The 22,091-nt window shown below is 35.8% G+C and overlaps 1 protein-coding gene across 2 annotated transcripts in view; it reads right to left on the bottom strand.

Annotated features, from left to right (window-relative positions):
- Positions 1 to 20,566, bottom strand: part of GLRA3 (glycine receptor alpha 3) — a 193,199-nt gene extending 172,633 nt beyond the window's left edge. For both annotated transcript variants that reach the window (XM_012454689.2, XM_012454690.2), the window contains exon 1: positions 20,105 to 20,566. In XM_012454689.2, coding sequence (XP_012310112.1) covers positions 20,105 to 20,175 — 71 coding nt within the window. In that variant the 5' untranslated portion in view covers positions 20,176 to 20,566. The remainder of the gene's footprint in view (positions 1 to 20,104) is intronic.
- Positions 20,567 to 22,091: the final 1,525 nt, after the last annotated feature.

Genomic DNA, 22,091 nt, shown 5'->3' with positions numbered 1-22,091 from the left:
GAACAAATTCTCAGTGCAACTTTCTCCCCCTGAAAGTAAAGGAAACTCATGGAATGGATACATAGTATTAACCCCCTAATTAGAATATTTTCTTAAAAATATATATATTACATATATGTATATTTATTTGTGGTCACATATACTTGTATAAATATATTAAATATAATCTAGAAAGAAGTATATTTAATGATTTCAGTCATTATCTCTAAGACAGGAACTAAGACAGTGTTGGCAACCAAGAGAAACTTATTTATCCAAAATATTGGGATTTTTATATTAAAGTCATAATTATGTATCACCTAAGTAATTATAAGTGAAATTAAATCCACACAAAGACTTTGAAATCCATTTTAATTAAATGGCTATAATGATTAGATTCAAAATTTTAAATGCAAGTTTGTAGGTATTATATATCAATTACCACAGTAGCAGCTTCATACACAAGCTTTAGAATAAAATGCCAGTTACCTTCTAAATCCCTATAGCAGCATTTCAGGGAAATACTTTGTCAATATTACCTTTCCTTTGTCAAATCCGTGAAATAGCAGTTGATTTCTTAAAATAAATCACATGCTATAAAATGTTTTTCATAGGTATTGTTGCTCCTAGCTTCCTTCTGGAAAGAGATAGTATTTCTTTTCCGTCGAGTCCTTTTCATATCCAAAGACTTCCTCCCTAAGCCTGATTCTAGGCAAGTCATCTTTACAGTTTGTTTTTTGAATCCATTTTATTCCAGTTGTGTTCATTCACCACACACTCACACATACACACGCACTCACACAGACACACACACACACAGCATGCACAAAGTACTTCCCCACCTCTTATTTTCCATTTGAAAAAGAAAACACCTCTATGTTTTCTTTTTCAAATGAAAAATAAACATGGAATTTGCTCTGACTCTGGAGTAGAGTGTGCTGTTGGATAACTAGCTTAATAAAAACATTCAGTTACAATAAAATCAAAAATTGGAAGGTAAAATCTTAGAATAACAGATGTTACCTTTTCTTTAGTCAGAAAAGGGTCAGGACATCCCTAGAGTCACAAGAGTAATTATTCAAAATCCAGAATGTGGCCTGATCTTTGTGAATTTGAGTGTGCATTTTGGCCTAAGGGAATTTTATAAATTCTTTTGCTTAAATGTCAGGTCCTCCACATTGCCTTTCTTGGCTTAGCTGAACCAGAAATGATCCCTCCTCCACTGAATTCCTATAGGCCATAGTTTATGTCACAAATATGGTTCTCATTCACTGTTTTTCATTGTTGATAGGTAATATTTACAAGTCATAACTCTCTTTACTAGACTGGAAACTTCAGGGCTAAGGGCAGCGATCATGTCATATGACACATTTTATGGTGAATTAGAAAAACAAATAATGACTATATTGCTTTGCTATAATTTCTAAAGTTCTTTTAGATTTTAGTTTGATAAAGGGTGGTTCATTCGAAATTCAATTCAAGAACATTTTCTTCCTTATATTCTAAATATACCTCGGCCAGTTTAACTTACCAAAAGGTCACAGCATGATTTCAGGTACATTTTTCTAGTCATAATTTCAAAATGATTACACAAAATCGATGTGGGAAAAGTTGACCAAGAATTGAGATTATCTTCTAAATCTTATTTGGTAAACAATTTTCTATAACTTTAAAATAAGCACAAAGTGTGTTTAAAATAAAAACACTATATACATTTCATTTTAATCTATGTGTATTATACAGAAAAATACTGCAAAAATACTGGAAAAATTAACTTAATTTCACCAATCACAAATATTAACAGAAATTATCTAAGCAATTATCTAAATTTCTAAATTCTACTATTAGAATTATCTAAGCAATACTACTTAGATAATCTACTATACACATTATATTAAGCAATACTAACAGAAATTATCATTTTACTTGGGATTTTAATTAAACTTGGGATTCTTTTTACAAAGAAAAACATACAGCAGTAGAAGTAATGAAATGCATTTTTATAAATCTTCAAATCAATAAGATTCAGGACATAAAAACATGATATTTTGAAGCACCAATCTCTAGAGTCTCCAGACTTAAAAACAGATGTACACAGAATATTGCAGTGAAGTCATTCTAAATTTATTTTTATAAATAGTATTGAACCAGCAGAGTAGGGACTCATTCAGATTATAGTAGATATTCGGTCTCGTGTGACTACAGATATTTATGTGAATGTCCCCTTTAAATGGAAGACGTTCTGTCTTAAGTATATTCAAGACAGACTGGGCCTTTTTATTCCTGTGGTGCCAGAACCCCCAGCACTGCCCGACATTACTTTATAAAGAGAGAAAATGGCATAGAACAAAGGAGAAAATTAAGCAATAAAACAGAAAAAAAAATGAGTTCATAATTAAAAGTGCTAAGGAGAGATAAATATAGCATTAGGTATGGTGTCATTCAATTTCACTCTAGTGAAAAATTACACTGTATCTCAAGGTTTTTATAGCACTATATATTTTTTTGAAAAGTAAGAGCGAGAAGACATTAGCAAGATGCAATTACTGATGTCAACATTATACTTAAGGCTAATACTCAGTTTACACTTTATGCTAATATTCTAGGTTACCCACTCTCTACCATTCTCTCCTTTTCTCCCCTTCCTCCATCCTTTGTTTCCTACCTTTCTTCTATCTATATACCTAAACTATTATGGGCAAAACATTAACAGTTTCCCAGGAAACAAGCGGGTTCAGACAGCCTCTAAATTACAGAAGTTATTTCCTGTGGCAATAAGAGCACACACATTTCTTTAATCAAGCATAACAAAATCCCTAGAGACTGTGCTTTGTGCAAAAAGGCTAGCTATTTTCAACATGTAAAGAAAATGGTTCAGAAATGGTAAGTGAAAAATATAAGCCAGCACTGCCAACCTTGGTGCTCATATATAGAAATTTTTAAAAACAATCAAACGTTTGAATTTGGTTCAGTCTCATATTTTCCCATGAAAACATTAAAGATTGTCCTATGATTTTAATTAAATGAGTCCTATTTCACCTTTTACAGAGTGATAAGATGATTATTTTTGTCTCTAGAAAAGCCTAATACAGTGCTCCTTTAGAAAAATAAACAGAGAATTTTAATTAGGTGATGTGTTTTCTATCTCTGACTTTGCCACCAAAATTAGTGCAGCGTTAATAAAGATCATGCCTTGGCTTCATTTGCTTCCTCTTCGGAGCAATAGAAACGTCTGCTGCAATGAGGCTGGACTGAATCCTCTATGAGAACTACAGCGTGGCCATGCCACAGTACCAGAAATAACACAGACTTGGCTCTTTCCTGTGTTGCCTCGTAACCGATTGCATCAGCCTAGGCTGGTCTGTTTCGTTGTTCATCTTTATCATATTCGAGACCTCCTACTTCAAAGATATAATTGAGTATTCAACTGATAAATTATGCTGAATTATGAAATTACAACCTCTAAATCTATAGCCTAATATATTCTGCCTCTATTCTAACCTCTTTCTATTTACTTCCAAAGACTTAGCCCTTTTCTGATTTAAAATCTATCTTTGGCTGAGCACAGTGGATCATGTCTGTAATCCCAGCACTTTGGGAGGCTGAGCTGAGGTGGGCCTCGGTCAAGAGATCACAGGGTCAGGAAATTAAGACCATCCTTGCTAACTCAAGGAAACACTGTCTCTACTAAAAATAAAAATAAAAAAATTAGCCAGGTGTGGTGGCACACGCCTTTAGTCCCAGCAATTTGGGAGGCTGAGACAAGAGAACCACTTGAACAGAGGAGGTAGAGATTGCAGTGAGTTGAGATTGCACCACTGCACTCCATCCTGGGTGACAGAACAAACTTCATCTCAAAAAAAAAAAAAAAAAAAAAAACTATCCTTCGACTATTGCTGTTAAAAATCTTCTTTGTCATTTTAATTTAATGACTTTGCCCTATCTCTTCTGTATTCCTCTTGTCTCTTTCTAAACATTTCCAAATCCACTGATGTCTTTTCCCCATACGATAAACAAGGAGGACTCAAATTTCCTTCTGAAGCCGATCCCTTGGCAGGACTCACAAAGTGGTTAGCTCGTTTACTCAACCCACAGCTCTCAACCTCTCATGGGAAGGGGAACACACAGGTGAGAGGGTGCAGGGGCCAGGAAAACTTCTGAGTGCTGGCAGGTATAGAACTCTGTGTGGCCCTGCAGCAGCACCAAGAGGGGTATCCATGACCTCCGGACCCCTAGAAGGCATGTGCTACAGTATGCTCCTTTAGCTTTGCTGTCCATGGATAGTTTAAGTGTTTAACAGCTCAGTGGAGTGTTATGTGATAGCCTTTTGCATTTGCCTTTTTAGTACCTGACTGGAGGGTCATGGTGATAGCCTCTTGTACTTGTCCTCTTAGTACCCGAGTTCTTGTCCAGTATCCAGGAAGAATCAGGTTGCATGAATAAAGTGAAAGGTGGTGACTGTGGAGAATTATATTGATTAGTAGAAGTGGCTCTCAGCAGGATTGGGAGCTGGAAAGGGGATGGAGTGAGAAGGTAGTCTTTCCCTGGAGTCTGGACATCCCTAACCGAAATATTCTTCAAAGTCCTGCTGTCCAAGCAGTCCCTCTGAAGTCAAGCTGCTTCTCTCTAATGGCCAGATGCTGCTTCTTCTCTATCCTTCTCTGTCACTTTGCCACTCTGCCAGTGGAGTTTGGAAAGCTTGATGAATTAGTTCATTTTCATGATGCTCATAACAACATAACTGAGATTGGGCAATTTACAAAAGAAAGATATTTAATGGACTTACAGTTCCACGTGGCTGGGGAGGTCTCACAATCATGGCAGAGGAGCAAGTCATATCTTACATAGATGGCAGCAGGCAAAGAAAGAGAGCTTGTGCAGGGAAATTCCCCTTTTTAAAACCATCAGATCTTGTAAGAGATATTCACTGTCACAAGAACAGCATGGGAAATATCTGTCCCCATGATTCAATTACCTCCCACCATGTCCTCCACAACATGTGGGAATTAAAGATGAGATCTGGATGGGGACACAAACAAACCATATGATTCCACACCTGACCCCACCCAAATCTCATGTCCTCAGATTTCAAAACCAATCATGCCTTCCTAAGAGTCCCCCCAAAGTCTTAACTTATTTTAGCATTAGCTCAAATGTCCACAGTCTAAAGTCTCACATGAGACAAAGGAAGTCCCTTCTACCCATGAGCTCATAAAATCACAAGTAAGCTAGTAACCTCCTAGATACAATGGGGGTACAGGCATTGGGTAAATACAGCCATTCCAAATGGAAGAAATTAGACAAAACAAAAGGGCTACAGGCCCCATACAAGTCCAAATGCAGCAGGGAAATCAAATCTTAAAGCTCCAAAATGATCTCCTTTGACTCCATGTCTCACATCCAGGTCTTGCTTATGTAAGAGGTGGGCTCCCATGGCCTTGAGCAGGTCCACCCTGTGGCTTTGTGGGCATATTCCCACTCTTGGCTGCTTTTATGGGCTGGCATTGAGTGTCTGTGGCTTTTCCAGGCACACAGTGCAAGCTGTCACTGGATCTTCCATTCTGGGGTCTGGGGGATGGTGGCCCTCTTCTCACAGCTCCACTAAATGATGCCCCAGTAGGGACTCTATGTGGGGGCTCCAGAGGTTCTCCATGAGGGCCCTGCACCTGTGGCAAACTTCTGCCTCAGCATCCAAGCATTTCCATACATCCTCTGAAATCTGGGCAGAGGTTTCCAAACCTCAGTTCCTGATATGTATGCACTGACATGTTCAACACTACTTGGAAACTGACAAGTCTTGGGGCTTCCACCCCTTGAAGCAACAGCTGAGCTGTACCTTGGCCTCTTTGAGTCATTACTAGAGTGGCTGGGATGCAGGGCACCAATTCCCTATGCTGCACACAGCAAAGGGATCCTGGGTCTGGCCCACAAAATCATTTTTTCTGCCTAAACCTCCAGACTTGTGATAGGAGGGGCTGCCACAAAGGTCTCTGACTTGCCCTGGAGACATTTTCCCCATTATCTTGGTGATTAACATTTGGCTCCTCATTACTTATGCAAATTTCTGCAGCCAGCTTGAATTTCTTCTTAGAAAATGGGATTTTCTCTTTTATGGCATCATCCAGCTGCAAATTTTCTGAACTTTTATGCTCCGTTTTCCTTTTAAAACTGAATGGCTTTAACAGTATCCAAGTCATATCTTCAATGCTTTCCTGCTTAGAAATTTCTTCTTCCAGATACCCTAAATAATCTCTCTCAAGTTCAAAGTTCCACAAATCTCCAGGGCAGGGGTAAAAAGCCACCAGTCTCTTTGCTAAAACATAACGAGTCACCTTTGCTCCCGTTCCCAACAAGTTCCTCATCTCCATCTGAGACTGCTTTAGCCTGGATTTCATTGTCCATATCATTATCAGCATTTTTGTCAAAGCCATTCAACAAGTCTCTAGGAAGTTTCAAACTTTCCCACATTTTCTGTCTTCTTTTGAGCCCTCCAAACTGTTCCAACCTTTGCCTGTTACCCAGTTCCAAAGTTGCTGCCATATTTTCAGGTATCTTTTCAGCAGCACCCAACTCTACCAGTACCAATGTACCATATTAGTTCTTTTCCATGCTGCTGATAAAGACATATCCAAGACTAGGCAATTTACAAAAGACAGGTTTAATGGACTTAGAATTCCACATGGCTGGTGAGGCCTCACAATTATGGCAGAGGCAAAAGTCACATCTTACATGGATGACAGCAGACAGAAAGAGAGCTTGTACAAGGAAACTCTACTTTTGAAAACCATCAGCTCTTGTGAGACTTATTCATTACCACGAGAACAGCATGGGAAAGATCTGCCCCCATGATTCAATTACCTTCCACCAAGTCCCTCCGACAACACGTGGGAATTCAAGATGAGATTTGAGTGGGAACACAGCCAAACCATATCACTTGATAAAATGCACATTCTGATTCAGTGAATATGTGGTAAAATACAGTGTTTGTAGTTCAGCCAAACCATATCACTTGATATAATGCACATTCTGATTCAGTGAATATGTGGTTGAAGACAGTGTTTGTAGTTCTAACAAGCTTCCAGGTTATGAGTTTCCTGCTGGTTAAAAGACCACACATTGAATAGCTAGGTCTGTGACAGGGAAGGACCTTTCCTCATCTGTGTTCCCCAGGGGCTGGGGCCTAGCTCAGCTAAAGACCACAGGCCAGGGATCTCTTTGAGTCACCAGGTTTATTTACCCCAACTGGATGAACCATCCAAGTGTGCTTCTCAACAATGAAAAATATTGGAAAACCCTGTCCCAGAGTTCTAGCCATCTAACCTCATCTATTTCCAGGTCTTGTACTCCCACCTGTATATTCGTTAAGTGGGTATCTCATAGGCGTCACGTTCACTGTATTTATCTAGAACTTAACTCACAATATTGTCTATAGGACTGTTCTTTTTCTTGTATACTCTATCTTTGTCATGGCATTATCATTCTCCCAGTTAATAAAGGAGGAAGTATGGTTATCTTACACCACTCTCTCTTTTCTCACATCCAATCAATGGACAAGTTTTTTTTTTTTTTGAGGGGTCATTTCTCATTGTGTTTCCTTCTCTCTATTTTTGAAACATGCTATAGTGTCGATCACATACTATGTTCTCTGAAGCCAGTTTTGCCCCTCCCCACTGATCAACACATTTTCTTATTATTTGTCTTTTTTATAATTTGTGTTGTCAAATTCTTGGCATGCTTTATGTTTTTTATTTTTTAATTGTAATTCTTGTGGGTACATAGCAGGTGTATACGTTTATGGTGTACATGAAAAGTTTCGATATAGGAATGCCATATGTAATAATCACATAATGTAAAATGGGGCATCCACCACTCAACTAATTCCATATTACTTCTTTAGTGATATTTCTGAGATGATCTGATCATGCTCCTTTCCTACTTGCAACCGTCCTTTTTGCTTCAGTTAAAGTCTGAGTTCCACAGGGCAGAATGCATCTGGAGTCTCTGGACATACTTTAGAGATGCTTCCAAGAAATTCAGCATGCCACTTCTATTTACAACTTCCTGTCCAGAACTTGGCCAGAGAGGCACACAAGGCTGCCAGGAAAACTGGAATATCTTTAACATCTTGGAAGTGTCTTTAAAGAGAAGCCTCTTCTTTTCTCTGATGGCTAAAAAGAAGCCAGAATGAATGAAAGCAGAGGATGTATCTTCAGTCTCCAAGAAGAAATCCCACGTTTGAGTGGCAAAACAAGAGAAAAGGACTGGCAGTCCCCCATTCCAGCCTTGAGCTGTTCACTTGCATGGTTTTTCTTTTCTTTTCTTTCTTTTATTTTCTTGTCTTGTCTCTTCCTCTTAAGAGGAAGAAAAATATTTCTTAAACCAATGTTATTGTGCACTTTCTGTCACTCACAAATGAACCTAATCTGTACTAAAACAACAACAATAAGAGGCTGGTCTGTTCATCCCTTACTTACTTTTTTTCCATTCAACAGCCCTCACTTCTACTATATAATGAATTTTAGAAACAAAGACAGGTATCTGGCATTAGGGTTACTAATATATATATTTTTTGAGATGGAATCTCACTCTGTCACCCAGGCTGGAGTGTAGTGGCACTATCTCAGCTCACTGCAGCATCCGCTTGCCGGATTTAAGCAATTCTCCTGCCTCAGTGACCCTAGTAGCTGGGATTACAAGAGTGCGCCACAATGCCCGGCTAATTTTTGTACTTTTAGTAGAGACGGGGTTTCATCATGTTGGCCAGGCTGATCTCGAATGCCTGACCTCTAATGATCCACCTACCTCAGCCTCCCAAACTGCTGGGATTATAGGTGTGAGCCACCACGCCTGACTAAGGTTACTAGTATTAAATTAAATAAGAAAATATAGCTATAATACTAAGTACATATTTTCTACTAAAGAGAGATTATCATATTTTGACAATGTTGGTTTAAAAAAAGTTGTAGTTGGATGGAAACAGCTCTACACTTTACATTTTAATCCTGAGTCTTATTTCTTTAAATTCCTTCTTATTTTCACATGGCATGCAAGTGAATGAGGAGAGATGATAGAATTGAAGGACAGTTAATTTAGAAAACATCTAAAATAAACTAGCTATTTCTTATAGAGGCATATATGTCATCTTTTTACTACTATGTTTTTGAGATTTAATTCTGATTTTTCTCCAGGAATTTGGATGTTTTCATATCAATTCAGCTTTTCCAGTGTAATCTTTGCTGTGAGATGACATATATAATAATACATATACCCACAGAGAATGGTATGCATTTTGCCCTTTTGAAATAGAACAAAATTTTAGGTTCATGGTTATCACTTAGGGGAAAACATTTAGCCTACACATAAAACCTAATTCTCCACTATAGTCTCCGGAGGCACCAGCAAAGATCTGCAGCGGAGTCAATGACTTTGATGATTCTCACCCTATTTAAGATTTGCAGGAAAAGACACCCTAAATTTCAGAGATTTCAGGGGAAAAATATTTTAGAATCTTTTCAAGTGTTTTAAGGGCTTTACAAAGAAACAACATAAAATAGAAGGAAGATTTCTAATAGTTCTATCTTTATAATCCTCTGCTGATTCTATTCTTACCAATAAATAAAACAGGAGGCAAATTAAGGACACAGAGGTTCATTTATTTGTGATAGACAGTAAGATATACAATAAAAAGAAAGGTCTCTTGGTGTTTTAATAGACTAAAGGTAAGTCACTTCTTATAAAGGAATGATTTAATAACTGGTGGAAAATATCATTTAATGCATATTATATTGTTTGCTTATTAATAAGAAAGTAATTTATAAAGATAGATTGTCTCTAAGTTCTTGGGGTTAGCATTTCATTACACAATTCCATCTTTATCCTTTATCAGAAATGTAATCACTTGTTTATAAACTTATGAAAACTTATACCTCTCTTTTTTATTGGATTTTTGTCTTGTTTAACCTACTAATCATTAAGTTTCCATCTTTAAACTTCTGATAAGTAGAACAAACCGATTTAAAATTATGTAAATTAACAAAAACGTGTATATTGACATTAATTGGACAAGTGAATATAGAGTAGCTTATTAGAATATGTTCTTCCTTTACAAACAAGTGATGACAAGGAAAAATTTTGTAACAGAGAAAATTATTATTTGAATAAACATTTGCTGACATTTTATAACTCCCTAGAAGAGTCATACAGATTTTCTCTCAGCAGCTAGTCCTAACACAATACAGCATGGATTTGTTTGAAAAGAAAATGTGAGGGCCCACATGGAAATATCTCCATGAAGTTAGCCATATTCTCCATTCCAGATGGAAACTATGGCCTGTGCCAACAGTGCTTTTTCTGCCTGAAATGCTCTTCCTTCTTTTCTGCCCATTCAAATTCCATCAACTGCTCAAGATTCACTCAATGTTTCCTTCTTCTTTATAAAGAATTTTTATACTCTTTTCCATTCCAAAAAATGATTTTACTCAGTATTTATTATTATTACTATTTTGGGTAGTTATTCATAATTATGTTTTCAGTAATTGTTAGCAAAAAATAATCACTGAACTACCTTTTACAGAGACTCTTAGGATTAACACATAAATGTATGTAAACAAAGTGATTTAAAGAAAAATACAAATGTTCTGTGATACAATGGTTCTCCATCTACCTAGAGAATTGGAAACTTATTAGAGATTCTGATCCCAGAACTCTGATAGGTACAATAACAAAATCCAAGTATGATACCTTGAGAATACATTTTGATTAATATTTAGGGTTGTCATTTGGTTATGCTTTCTCTTTTCAGTACAAATATCTTTTTAAAAGTAGATGCATCATACATTGATTTAAAGATAGACCTTTTATTTGAAATAGCAATTTTCTACAGCTATTATGATATGAAGCATTATTTTAGTTGACAATATTTAAAAGAGAAGCCATCACACGTGAAAGCTGACTACTGCTGCTTAGAGTAGAGGTGAGAATTGTTTCCAAATGAGAACAAGTAAGGCATAGATGAGTAAGAAAATGAAAACTTTTAGAATATTTTTTTCTAGATATTTTTCTGTGAAAAAAGAGATAAGAGGCAAGTGGGTAAATATACCACAGACACATAAAGTTAGGAATAAAAGAAAAATAAGCTGTACCAAATTCCTCACCAAATGTTCCCCTGTATAGCACAGAATGATAGCATAGTAATTTTGGTTATAGCTGGAGTTATTCATCTGAAATTGTTAATTTGCTTTTGAAAAGAAGGAATAGTGCTCCAGAAATTAATGAGCCCTGAAAGCAAGCTAGACACTCTTAAGACCTGCGGATAGAATTGGGAATGTGTTTTGGTCCTTGCCCTCAAAAAGTTCAGTCTGAACTAGATGGAGAACTCGGACTGTGGCAACAGCCCTGGGCTATGTGGCATTGGGACACGGAGGAAGCATCCTCACCTCGACTTTAGGGGAAATCAGAGACTTCTTAGAGAATGTGAAATGAGTTAAACAGAAATTAGCCAAGCAAAGAGATGGGATTCGCATTTTTCTCCCTGTCATTCGATGGAGGACATTTGGGTAGTCATTCCATTGAGGCTCACATCACTTACCTTCTTGCAGGCATCCACCTAAAGTATTAGATGACCAGTCTGACACATTCCCCCCACCACCCACGAAGAAGACAAACGTTATTTGCTGGTGATTTCCTCAAATTGTACTGATTTAGCAATTATATCTATTTTCCTTTCATTAGTAATATTTTACTTGTCATCACAATTATCTGCCAGTCATTAAAAAAAAAATTCCTAGTAACATTACTTTCAGACTTTCGTCCATGTTTCCTAACTCCTGAACTAAGGAACATCCAGAGCTAATGTCAGGACCAACTGTAGAAATCTTGCTTTATAACTAAAAGTTAACTTTAAGAAAGAATGTAAACTTTTTACATGTATTTGACATCAAAAACAAAGTCAACTGAGTCTAAACCTAGTTAGGAGTGTATAGATAAAACAATGACACAGAAATGATAATATATCCAATATTATTATTTTCTTCTTTTATACACACACACACACACACACACACACACACATATATATTGTACTTTAGGTTCTAGGGCACATGAGCAGATCATGCAGGATTGTTGCATAGGTACATACAAGGCAATATGGTTTGCTGCCTCCATCACCCCGTCACCTCTATCTGGCATTTCTCCCCATGTTATCCCTTCCCAACCTCCCTAACCCCCACTGTCCCTCCCCTAGTCCCTCCAACAGACCCCGATGTGTGATGCTCCCCTCCCTGAGTCCACGTGTTCTTATTGTTCAACACCCGCCTATGAGTGAGAACATGCGGTGTTTGATTTTCTGTTCTTGTGTCAGTTTGCTGAGAATGATGGTTTCTAGATTCATCCATGTTGCTACAAAGGACACAAACTCATATTTTTTATTGCTGCATAGAATTCCATGGTGTATATGTGCCACATTTTTATTTTTAAAGATATTTGAATACAAGTATGATATGACATTAGTAAGAGCAGAAGTGTCTAGGGAGAAAGCTCAGTGACTTCTGGGAACCATGTGCATTTATGAAAAAAAATACTGCTAGGCTGGGCGCGGTGGCTCAAGCCTGTAATCCCAGCACTTTGGGAGGCCAAGGCGGGTGGATCACGAGGTCAAGAGATCGAGACCATCCTGGTCAACATGGTGAAACCCCGTCTCTACTAAAAATACAAAAAAACTAGCTGGACATAGGGGCGCGTGCCTGTAATCCCAGCTACTCAGGAGGCTGAGGCAGGAGAATTGCCTGAACCCAGGAGGTGGAGGTTGCGGTGAGCCGAGATCGCGCCATTGCACTCCAGCCTGGGTAACAAGAGTGAAACTCCGTCTCAAAAAAAAAAAAAAAAAAAAAATACTGCTAAATTTCTCTAATGCTTTAAGACTAACTGATTTTACAGAGTGTCAGTATATACATAATGCAAATTACTTGTTTATTATAAAAAGCTGCAAAGTCCTAGTAAAATTCAAAATAAATAAATACTTGTTTTATGGCTTTATTTCTATGTGATGACCCAAAATTTTAAATTCTAGGACCTTAGTCAAAGCAGCATCATAAAAGAGTAGCAACTGTTATACCAAGGGGTGATATCAAACCAAGGTGGGTGGGCAGAAGTTTCCTCTTGAGTTGACAAAATATATTATTTTTTAAGTAAATATGTAGAAAAAGTACGTAACAAAATACATGAAATATTTGGTATTACAATTTCACAGAAGTCAGTTACAAAAAAGTGTCAAAAAAAGTGCCTTAAGAGGCAACAATGAAAAACATTGAAAAATACACATTACATTACACAATGCAAATGCATTACACAATGCAAATTCAGTTTTTCATGGGGCAAAGAAGCAAACCATTTACTTTTCAACTAGATGCTGGTAATTTGTGTCTGTTTTACAACCTCTTCTTGAAGTAGGTAGTATTTTCTAAGGAGATTGTTTGATCCCATGAAGTCTGAGATCTTGAACACAGTACTTCCTTTTTACATGATAACACAGACAACTAAATACAATTCAAATCTAAAATCATAGATAGATGTGACAGACAGGCAGATGTCATCTCAGTGCTTATGTATTATTTGTTGAGCATGCATGACATTGAAATACACATTATGGATGTAAAACAAAGGCCAGAAATGATTCTATTCCCATGGTAGTTAAAATTTACATACAGAGAAGAAGCTTGCATGAAAATCTAAAATACAAATAGATATCACAGATTCTCTGCTCCACAGTGCTATAGTGTTAAAAGTTGGGGTTTTTTTCCCCACTACTAAACACACTGCTTTGGCTGTAGCCATTGCTCCATACATTGTTATAGAAGCTATAGAGAGAGAGATTCAGGTAGAATGCCACAGGCTCTCTGAAACTAAAGAATCCAAGCTTCATGCATGGAGCACCTGCATGGAAAACCATTTAAAACCATGGTTCAAATATTGGCACAATTTTTATGAACAGGAAGGTCATCTTAAGTGGAGAAAAACCTCAAAGAACACAGAAACAAAATTTGTGGATTTACATATAGGAAAAAGTAGTACACTTTGTCTAGGAGAAAGCAGAAGATATTTTAGTTTTTACTAATTAAAATCAGTAAATATTTTCCTTCGGAGAAAGTCCGTATCAGTAGGAATTTTTAAATTTAAATGATCACCACCTGTTGAAGATGTTGTTCAGAAATTCTAAAATTTATGTAGGATGTTGGATGGACCAGTTACCTCCACTGTAAGCCCGATCATTCTATGTTGCCAATGGTTGTGTAATATTATCAGAATTATCTCAGGGTTTGGTTACAATTCTTGGTTGGTTACAGCAAATGTTTGTATGCACTAATGGAGAATTCTTCATTGCTTACATTGCAAATTCTTCCATTCAGGAAGCTTTTTCCAGAGACCTTCAAATTTTATGCTATTCCTAGTACCACTGAGGTGATTGCTTCTGTCCATCTCATTGCCTATGAGGTATTAGTAATACTTCCTTCTAAAAGCATCTCCAGTAAGGAGATTCTGAAAAATTTTTTAGAAATATACTATGATGGAGCTGCATTGTTTTACCACTGTTTCCTCTTCTGATAACATCTGAGGATTCAAAACTGCATTTACTGAAAATTTGTGTTGTTGCCATGCAATTGTTAGAATAGATTAATTTACTGGACAGCTCAGTCCATTTACACACTATGTTTGTTGCTAAACAGTGGTTCTATCTTGGAATTTCTGCCTTCACTCCAGAACCAGTTCTCCTGAGGAGTCACTCATCTCTCTTGGCCACTTACACAAACAAAATAAAGCCACAGGCTATACCATCCACCTAATGAAAAAACAAACAAAAACCTAAAACTCAAAAAATAAAAACATTATATTTCCACATATATACACACATACATATGAATTTATTTTCTGTAAGTACTGTTAATGCAAGAATAAAAATAATCCTATGGAAAAGAGTAGGAGACAAGTTTGGTGGGCAAATTAAGGAGGATCTAATAGATATGTTTCATAATATAAGAAAAAGTAGAGATGTACCTTCTCCAAAATAATTTTCTGAAAATTTCCTGAGGAAACATGAGTAAAATATGTCATCTGTAAATTGGGACTAGTTTATTAGATTAGCTGAAATTGGAGAAATGCTAATGTCAATGTTCTCTTGATAAGTGATGGAAATATATTAGTATATGATGATAATAAGAACTGGGGCCTTGAGATAAATAGCATAGAACTATGATATAATCTGCAACTTCATCACTTGGTTCTGATAAGCCTTATCTCTTCAGCTGAGCTCAGGGATCTCTGAGTACTTCTCCATGTCCTGCTCCAAGTATTCTATCCTCATCCTCAACAAATGTATTTTCCATTCCTTCTTTGCACCACAGTACACTCACCTTTAAAACCTTTTGTAAATCTATCATCTGGCATTTAAATCTATGCAAATATCTGCATTTCTAGCTGATGGCAGGAAACCTAGCTCTTCTGCAAGCATCTTAACCTGAAAATATCTCAAGCCAAATTCAATGCCCTCTTTTCCTCCAATTAGTAAAATCTTCTACTAGATTTCACTATTTATTTTAAGAAATTACATTTTGAAGAAACATTCTCATATGGTGTCCAAGTTCTAAAACAATCAGATTAAATTTTTATTCTAGTACTTGTGTCATTGTTTCTTTACATAGCTCTTAAATAATTACTACCACCAATCCTATGATTAATGGTAATTTTGAGGTAAACACCACCTCTGAAGGATAAGAGCTAATAGAGATATTTTGAGTCATTATAAAACTATTCCTGTAATAATAACTACTCAGTTATAATTAAATTATTTGTTTCTAAATTGTAGTCATATTCCACTGTGAGGTGATGCTGTGGCTCCTCCATATTTTTGTAGTTGTATTAATGTAGCTAGCTCCATAGTTGTTGCTAGTACAATATAGTTTTAAATCATAAACTGTAATTTCTTCGACTGAATTTGACAGTCGCCATTTCCGGATCACATACTGTATCTGTATCATTCTTTTTGCATAGGAATTCTCATTATATATCATTTTGCCCCTATCTTACAAGGCCCAGCACAAGTACTAAGGCATCTTGATAGTTTCCCATCCTTATATTCCCTAAACTATCGCTATCTTTATTTTTTTGTTGTTGTTGTTTGGCTCTTTTCAGTTTCTTCTAGACTCTAAGTTTTGAAATGGAAAAGGTGATATTTGTTCAATCATCCATAGCTAAATTGTACTAGCACAAAATTTTGTGCACAGAATTTTGTGAATAAATCTTGTTTAATTGCTTATCCTTATACAGTAAACACATAATTGCTGTTTGACTTGACTCAGTACACAGTTCTGTGGTTAAGGAAAGAAAAACTATATAGAAGAGGAAATATTTTTCAGGCTGTTCTCTAAATTAGCAGGGCAAACTGCTTGAAGTGTTGACTGGACAATGATTCTTCTATACATGAAACAATTTATTGTTATTTTCAGGCAAAAATGGAAGAATCATATTATATATAGCAAATATTTTTAAAACTATATAGAATCTTGCTACATTTGCATGTAGTAAGTCATAATAATAGTAAAAGTTTATTCCTAGAAATATAGTTTTCTTCAATATCTTACATAGAAAAATAGAGACAACGTTGAAAAGGATTCCTCTCATCCTCCAAAACGTTGAAAAGGATTCCTCTCATCCTCCAAAACATACCAAAAGCAAAACCAGTAACTTCTATATAAAATATTTTACTTAGGCTTTGAAGTAAAACAAGAAAATATTATATTTTTTATTATTATGACATCTGAAATGCACACATTCTGGTTTTGACACAATGTGTCCTAGTTTATTCAAATAGCAATTACGTGTTGATATCAACTTGTAAAGATAAAAAATTAAGTGATATGGTGAGAAACTAATCAACTTAAATGAAATATTTTTGGCTGTTTCCCTGCTTTTGGAATTTATTCTGCAAGCTCTTTATAATATAATCACTTATCTGCATTTCAAAGAAAGCTGAACACTGACATTTTGTTCTTTATTTCCTTAATATGATAATTAAAATGCAAAAGCCATAGAATTGTTTCATAAAATAGCAATATACAAACCAAGTAAGTTTATAAAACAAAAAAGTTTTATAAACTTTTTTGTAAATATTTTGTAAATATTTTTGTTCTGCTGCTTTCATCTTATAATGCTAATTTACTAAATAAAGATGATAATTTTAGTGCTTTTTAAAACATAAAAGTACTAAAGTATCATCTGTAGGATTGTAAAAATATGCTAGAAATGCTAAAAATTTGTATAGTATAATATTACAGTGATCAAACTGTGTACTAGTAAGCAACAGAAACTCTCATACATTGCTGATGGGAGTGTTGAAACATACAACTTTGGAAAACTGGCAGTACCTACTAAAGTTAAACATACTCATTCCTATGCTACATTTAGCAATTCCCCTTCTAAAGAAAGTCTTGGACCTCAACTTAATGACCCAAAATGCATCCATGTATTCACAACAAAAGATGTTCAAAAATATTCATAACAGTACTAAACAAAACCAAAGAAATTGTCAAATCAACAGGACAATAGATAAGTAAATTATGATGCATTCATATAATGGCATATCATACAGCAATGAGAATGAATAAGCTATTGCTACATGCAATAGTATGGATAAATCATATAAACATGATGCTTAAAAAAATAAAGCAGACTCAGAGTATTTATATAAAGTTCTAAAATGGAAAAAACATATTTTTTTATGTAAGTTAGGAAAGTGATTACCTTTGGCCAAGGTAGTGCCTTGGAAAGGATTGTGGTGGAGGAAGAGAGTGGGGTTAGTGCTTCTGTGATAATCACACTTCTACTTGTTGAACTGTGATCTCTTCACTTGGGTGTGTTCCCATTGTAAAACTTTATCTAGAGGGAAATGTATTATTTGTGCACTTTTGTCTGTGTATGTTGTATCTCAATAAAACTTTTAAAAAATCTTTAAAGCCTATGAAATAAAAAGTCTGTACCAGTAAATTATTTACTTGTAAATATTGGTGGTTTCTGGTGGTTGTTCTTGCCTCCAAATTGCCCTGGTAAGCTGTTTTCAAATTTAAAAATATAATAGGAGTTAATGCCAATACTTTTTTTTGTCTTTATCTTTTTTCCTGTTTCCTTTGTGCTCAGTACATCAGGACTAGAATTAGAAAATAAAGAATCATTCCCAAGAAGACATTTATTGTACAAAATATTTCCAGTAGAGGGAGCTTCCTTTTTTTTCTATAGGAAATCTTCCTTTGAGGATCATCACTAAAAGTGAAAATGCTTAATTTTTAAAAAATATGATTAAAGTTCTTCATGGAGTGATGACCTACTCTCATCTAAGACTAGTTACAGATAGAGAAAAAATTTATTTGATTTCTGAAAGGAGAAAGAAAAACTTGATGAACAATATAAGTAAGAAGTAAACTTTTGTATGTTGTATGTCTTCTCAAAGATTTACATTTTTGGGTTACTCATAAAATTTATTACTAACTAAAATTATTTAACATTAATGAAGATAAATTCTTATAATCACAATCATCCATTTGAAATAGCTTTTCATAACTTTTAACAAAATTGAACAAAAATCAGAGGATCTAGTGATGGAGATTATCTCAGAACATATTTTAACAATATCATAGTGAATTGCTATTATACAAATTTAACCTCATTGACCAAAACATTTTGGTTTCTGACTTTAGCTTCCTAAATCTAAGTATCTATCAACTAAGCTAATCTGATTTCTTTGAAAAAAAAAAAAAAAAGCATTTTACCATTTAAGACATTAAGAAATATAGGGAAATGATCAATTTAAATTTTCAAATGAAGTTTGTACTTCTTAACATAAAAATTTCACAAATATAAAAGCTCCACATAGTTTTAACTATTACAAATAAAATTTATGACAAATACAAACTTACACAAATTTATTAAATCATATGAAAATGTTTTTCATTGAAATTACTTTGATTAAAAATGGCTCAACTTGTTATTTTGGGAAAAAAATCAATAATTTCAGAAATAACTATCACAATTAGTTACCATTAAATATAGGCATATCAAAATAATATAACTTTCTATAAGGTTGTTTGAGATACACTATTGGATTTTTTAAAGGTAGCCCAAAGATGAAAAATTCAACATAGCAATGAAGAATATTTACATACTTCAAGTAGAAATCAGTATACATATAACTTAGTTACTCTAGCTATTTGACTTAAATACTCCTTTGAAAACCTTGCAAGCCATAAAAATGGAAATCCTATGGCAATTAATTGTAACCATAAAATTAAATTTATTTTGGTGAGTCAAAATTCTATATGAGCAGTACCTTATTTCTACACATTAATAACAGGGGTAACATTATCTGATCCTTTCCCTAGTTCTCTTAAACTCTTTAAATTATTTTTTTAAAGCCTGCCAAATGTGACAGGATCATGATAAGAAAATGACATGTCATAGAACAATTTTATAGTTTAATGGCTTTGTTATAATATTACTTTCTTCAAGGGTATTCCTTACATAGAACAGATCTAATAATCTATTTATGATTTTGCCTTCATGTATTACCTGAACTAGGTCATTAGAAAATAGTACTTGCTAGGCCTTTATTGTGATTCATTTAACTTACCTCTGAATATATCACAATGTTTCGAGTTTCTCTCATCAGTGAATGACTATGGTCTACATTTCTGCTTTTAAAGAAGTAATGTCTCATTTCTAAATACTAAATGTTTTGTAACTTTCAGAAAGACAGTAATACCCAAATTACATAATTCACTTAGAAAAGGAAAACTTTAAAAGAAATTTGAGAAGGAAAACGTAGGCTTCTGAAATAATTTTTTTCTCAGCTGCAAATAACGTAGGATGCCAGTTACTAAAATGCACTAATCAATGAAAAAGCAAATGACTAGGTCTCAATAGATAGACTGCTAGATAATTTAGATAGAAAACAGTACGAGTAAATGGATTGTTTCAACAAGTCAATATAGAATTGCAAATTTCCCTGTTTCATCAATAACAAGTGGTTGCAACATAATGCACAGGCTTAATGAGTTCTCCAACTGTTAAATCCAAGCGGACTCACCTGAGTAACAATGCTGCTTCCCAGAAGTAAAATCCCGAAACTAATGTCCGAAAGTGTCTCACGTGGGCCATGATACGGAGAGATATTCACGGTCCTGAAAATAGTCTTATCCAAGGCATGGGGAACCAGAAAGACAGAATGAAAATGTGCAATCTAACCCCGCGTGGTGTTGGTGTAGACAAATGCTTGGGAAGCTCAGCACCCTAGACAGCTCCCCGCAGTACGCGGACCCGGTCTCAGCATAGAGCGGAAGAGAGTCACAGGGTTATAAATGTGCAGGTGATTTTTACAGTGAAATCACAAAAACGAGTGAGATGAAATGTCTGAAGTGCCTAGGCTCTGAGCAACAGTTCTCTAAAGCTCCAGCACCACAGGAAGAATGCTCGTCCTTTCCTGACTGAGACCCAGTATTGGAGGAAGAAGAGCAGCAACAGCCGGAAAAAGGATGCCTCTGCACCTGCTCCTAGCGCCGCCCGCCGGAATCCCGCTCTCCACCTTGGGCTAAAACCCGAGACCCAGAGCGCGGCTAGGGAAGCGGGGGCGGGGCAGGACGACCCGGTCCTGCGGGCCAATCAGGACCGCACAGCGGGACGGAGTGACAGGCCACTTACGACGGTGGGCGGGGATTAGCACTTCACCCTTTAACGAAACCCAAACAAACCAAACGGCACCTGGAGCGAGGTGGGCGGAAAAAGCCACCAGGAAAAGTCACGGTTTTGTGGATTAGGTAGTGTAACCCCGCGGGAGGGATGCACTAGTATTCCCTTCCGGGAAAATGCACACTGCAGGTCTTTTCGGATGTGACACTGTCTCTTAGACCCTACACCGAAATGCAAGAGTCAACAGTAAACCCAGACCCTGGCGGAGGTCTGGGGAAGAGAAGACAATGTGGTGCATGAACGCCCGTGGAACGGAAGAACCAGCTGCTTCTAGAATCCTCTATAGCCCGGCCAGCTTCTGACTAGGAAGCGCTGAGTTTCCTTCAGTAATAGTAAGGGCTCTAAGAAGATGAAGGTGTGAAGTCTAAAGAGATGGCTGCTGCAGACGCAAGCCTTCCCACCATTTTTTTTTTTTTTTTTTTTTTTTTTTTTTTTTTTTGTCTTTCCTGTTTTACATCTTCACAGTAAGTTTTAAGTGAGAAGGACAGCTCGGTCACATAGTACCATAAAGTACATCTTTTCTCCACCATGTCAGCTTTTCTGTCCTTCTCTTTCTCTAATCTTTTCCCCCTCTCCTTCTCTGTCCCTTTTTCCCTCCCCTCCCACGTTTATTTACTTTGGGTCTTGGATGGAAGACTGGAAAAGAAAAATGTGTGTGTTGTGTTGTTTATGTATTTCAAAGTAATAGAATTTTTTTAAAATTAAAACTTCTTTGATATTTATAGTGGCTTTTACTTACTATCAGCCATGATCAAAATGTTCACTCCTTGAATCTTAGCTTTTCCCCTAAGCTTTCTCAGATATTTATTCTGAAAGCCCTACTTTCATCTCTTAACTTTTCCAATGACTAAGCTACACCTCAAAAATGATTCCTCATCTTTTCACAAAGTTTTTTCTTAATTAAATTTCAAAGGTTATTGACACGTTAGTTATTCCTGAAACTTTCTGTTTAACTGGAAGAGCATAAGTTACCATCTTTCAACCCTCTCATATGAAAAATCTCTCTCTCTACACTTTAGTAAAAAAGCTTTATTTACATTCAGTGACAATAGTTACCTGGATTTATTTCTATATGTTCTTATTATATTTGTCTCTTTTCACATAGTGGTTTTCTGATTTAAATCACAAACTGCCAGAAGTCTCCGAAGGAATGCTATTTATTCTGCCCAGGAGTATGTGTACCTGGAGAAGATCTATACCATTTTGATTAACTTAATTATTCACAATGAATCTTTTGAAATTTCACTAAGCACAAAAGCTTTTAAGTTGGTCATTCTTTGCTTTTAAGTTGGTCATTCTTTGAACAGCAGTAATAATTGTTTAAAAAC

This window comes from Aotus nancymaae, unplaced genomic scaffold, assembly GCF_030222135.1.
Source record: "Aotus nancymaae isolate 86718 unplaced genomic scaffold, 86718_ANA_hifiasm-v0.15.2.pri h1tg000115l, whole genome shotgun sequence".
Taxonomy (NCBI): domain Eukaryota; kingdom Metazoa; phylum Chordata; class Mammalia; order Primates; family Aotidae; genus Aotus; species Aotus nancymaae.
The sequence above is the reverse complement of the archived record's forward strand: the minus strand, read 5'-3'. Positions and strand labels throughout refer to the sequence as shown.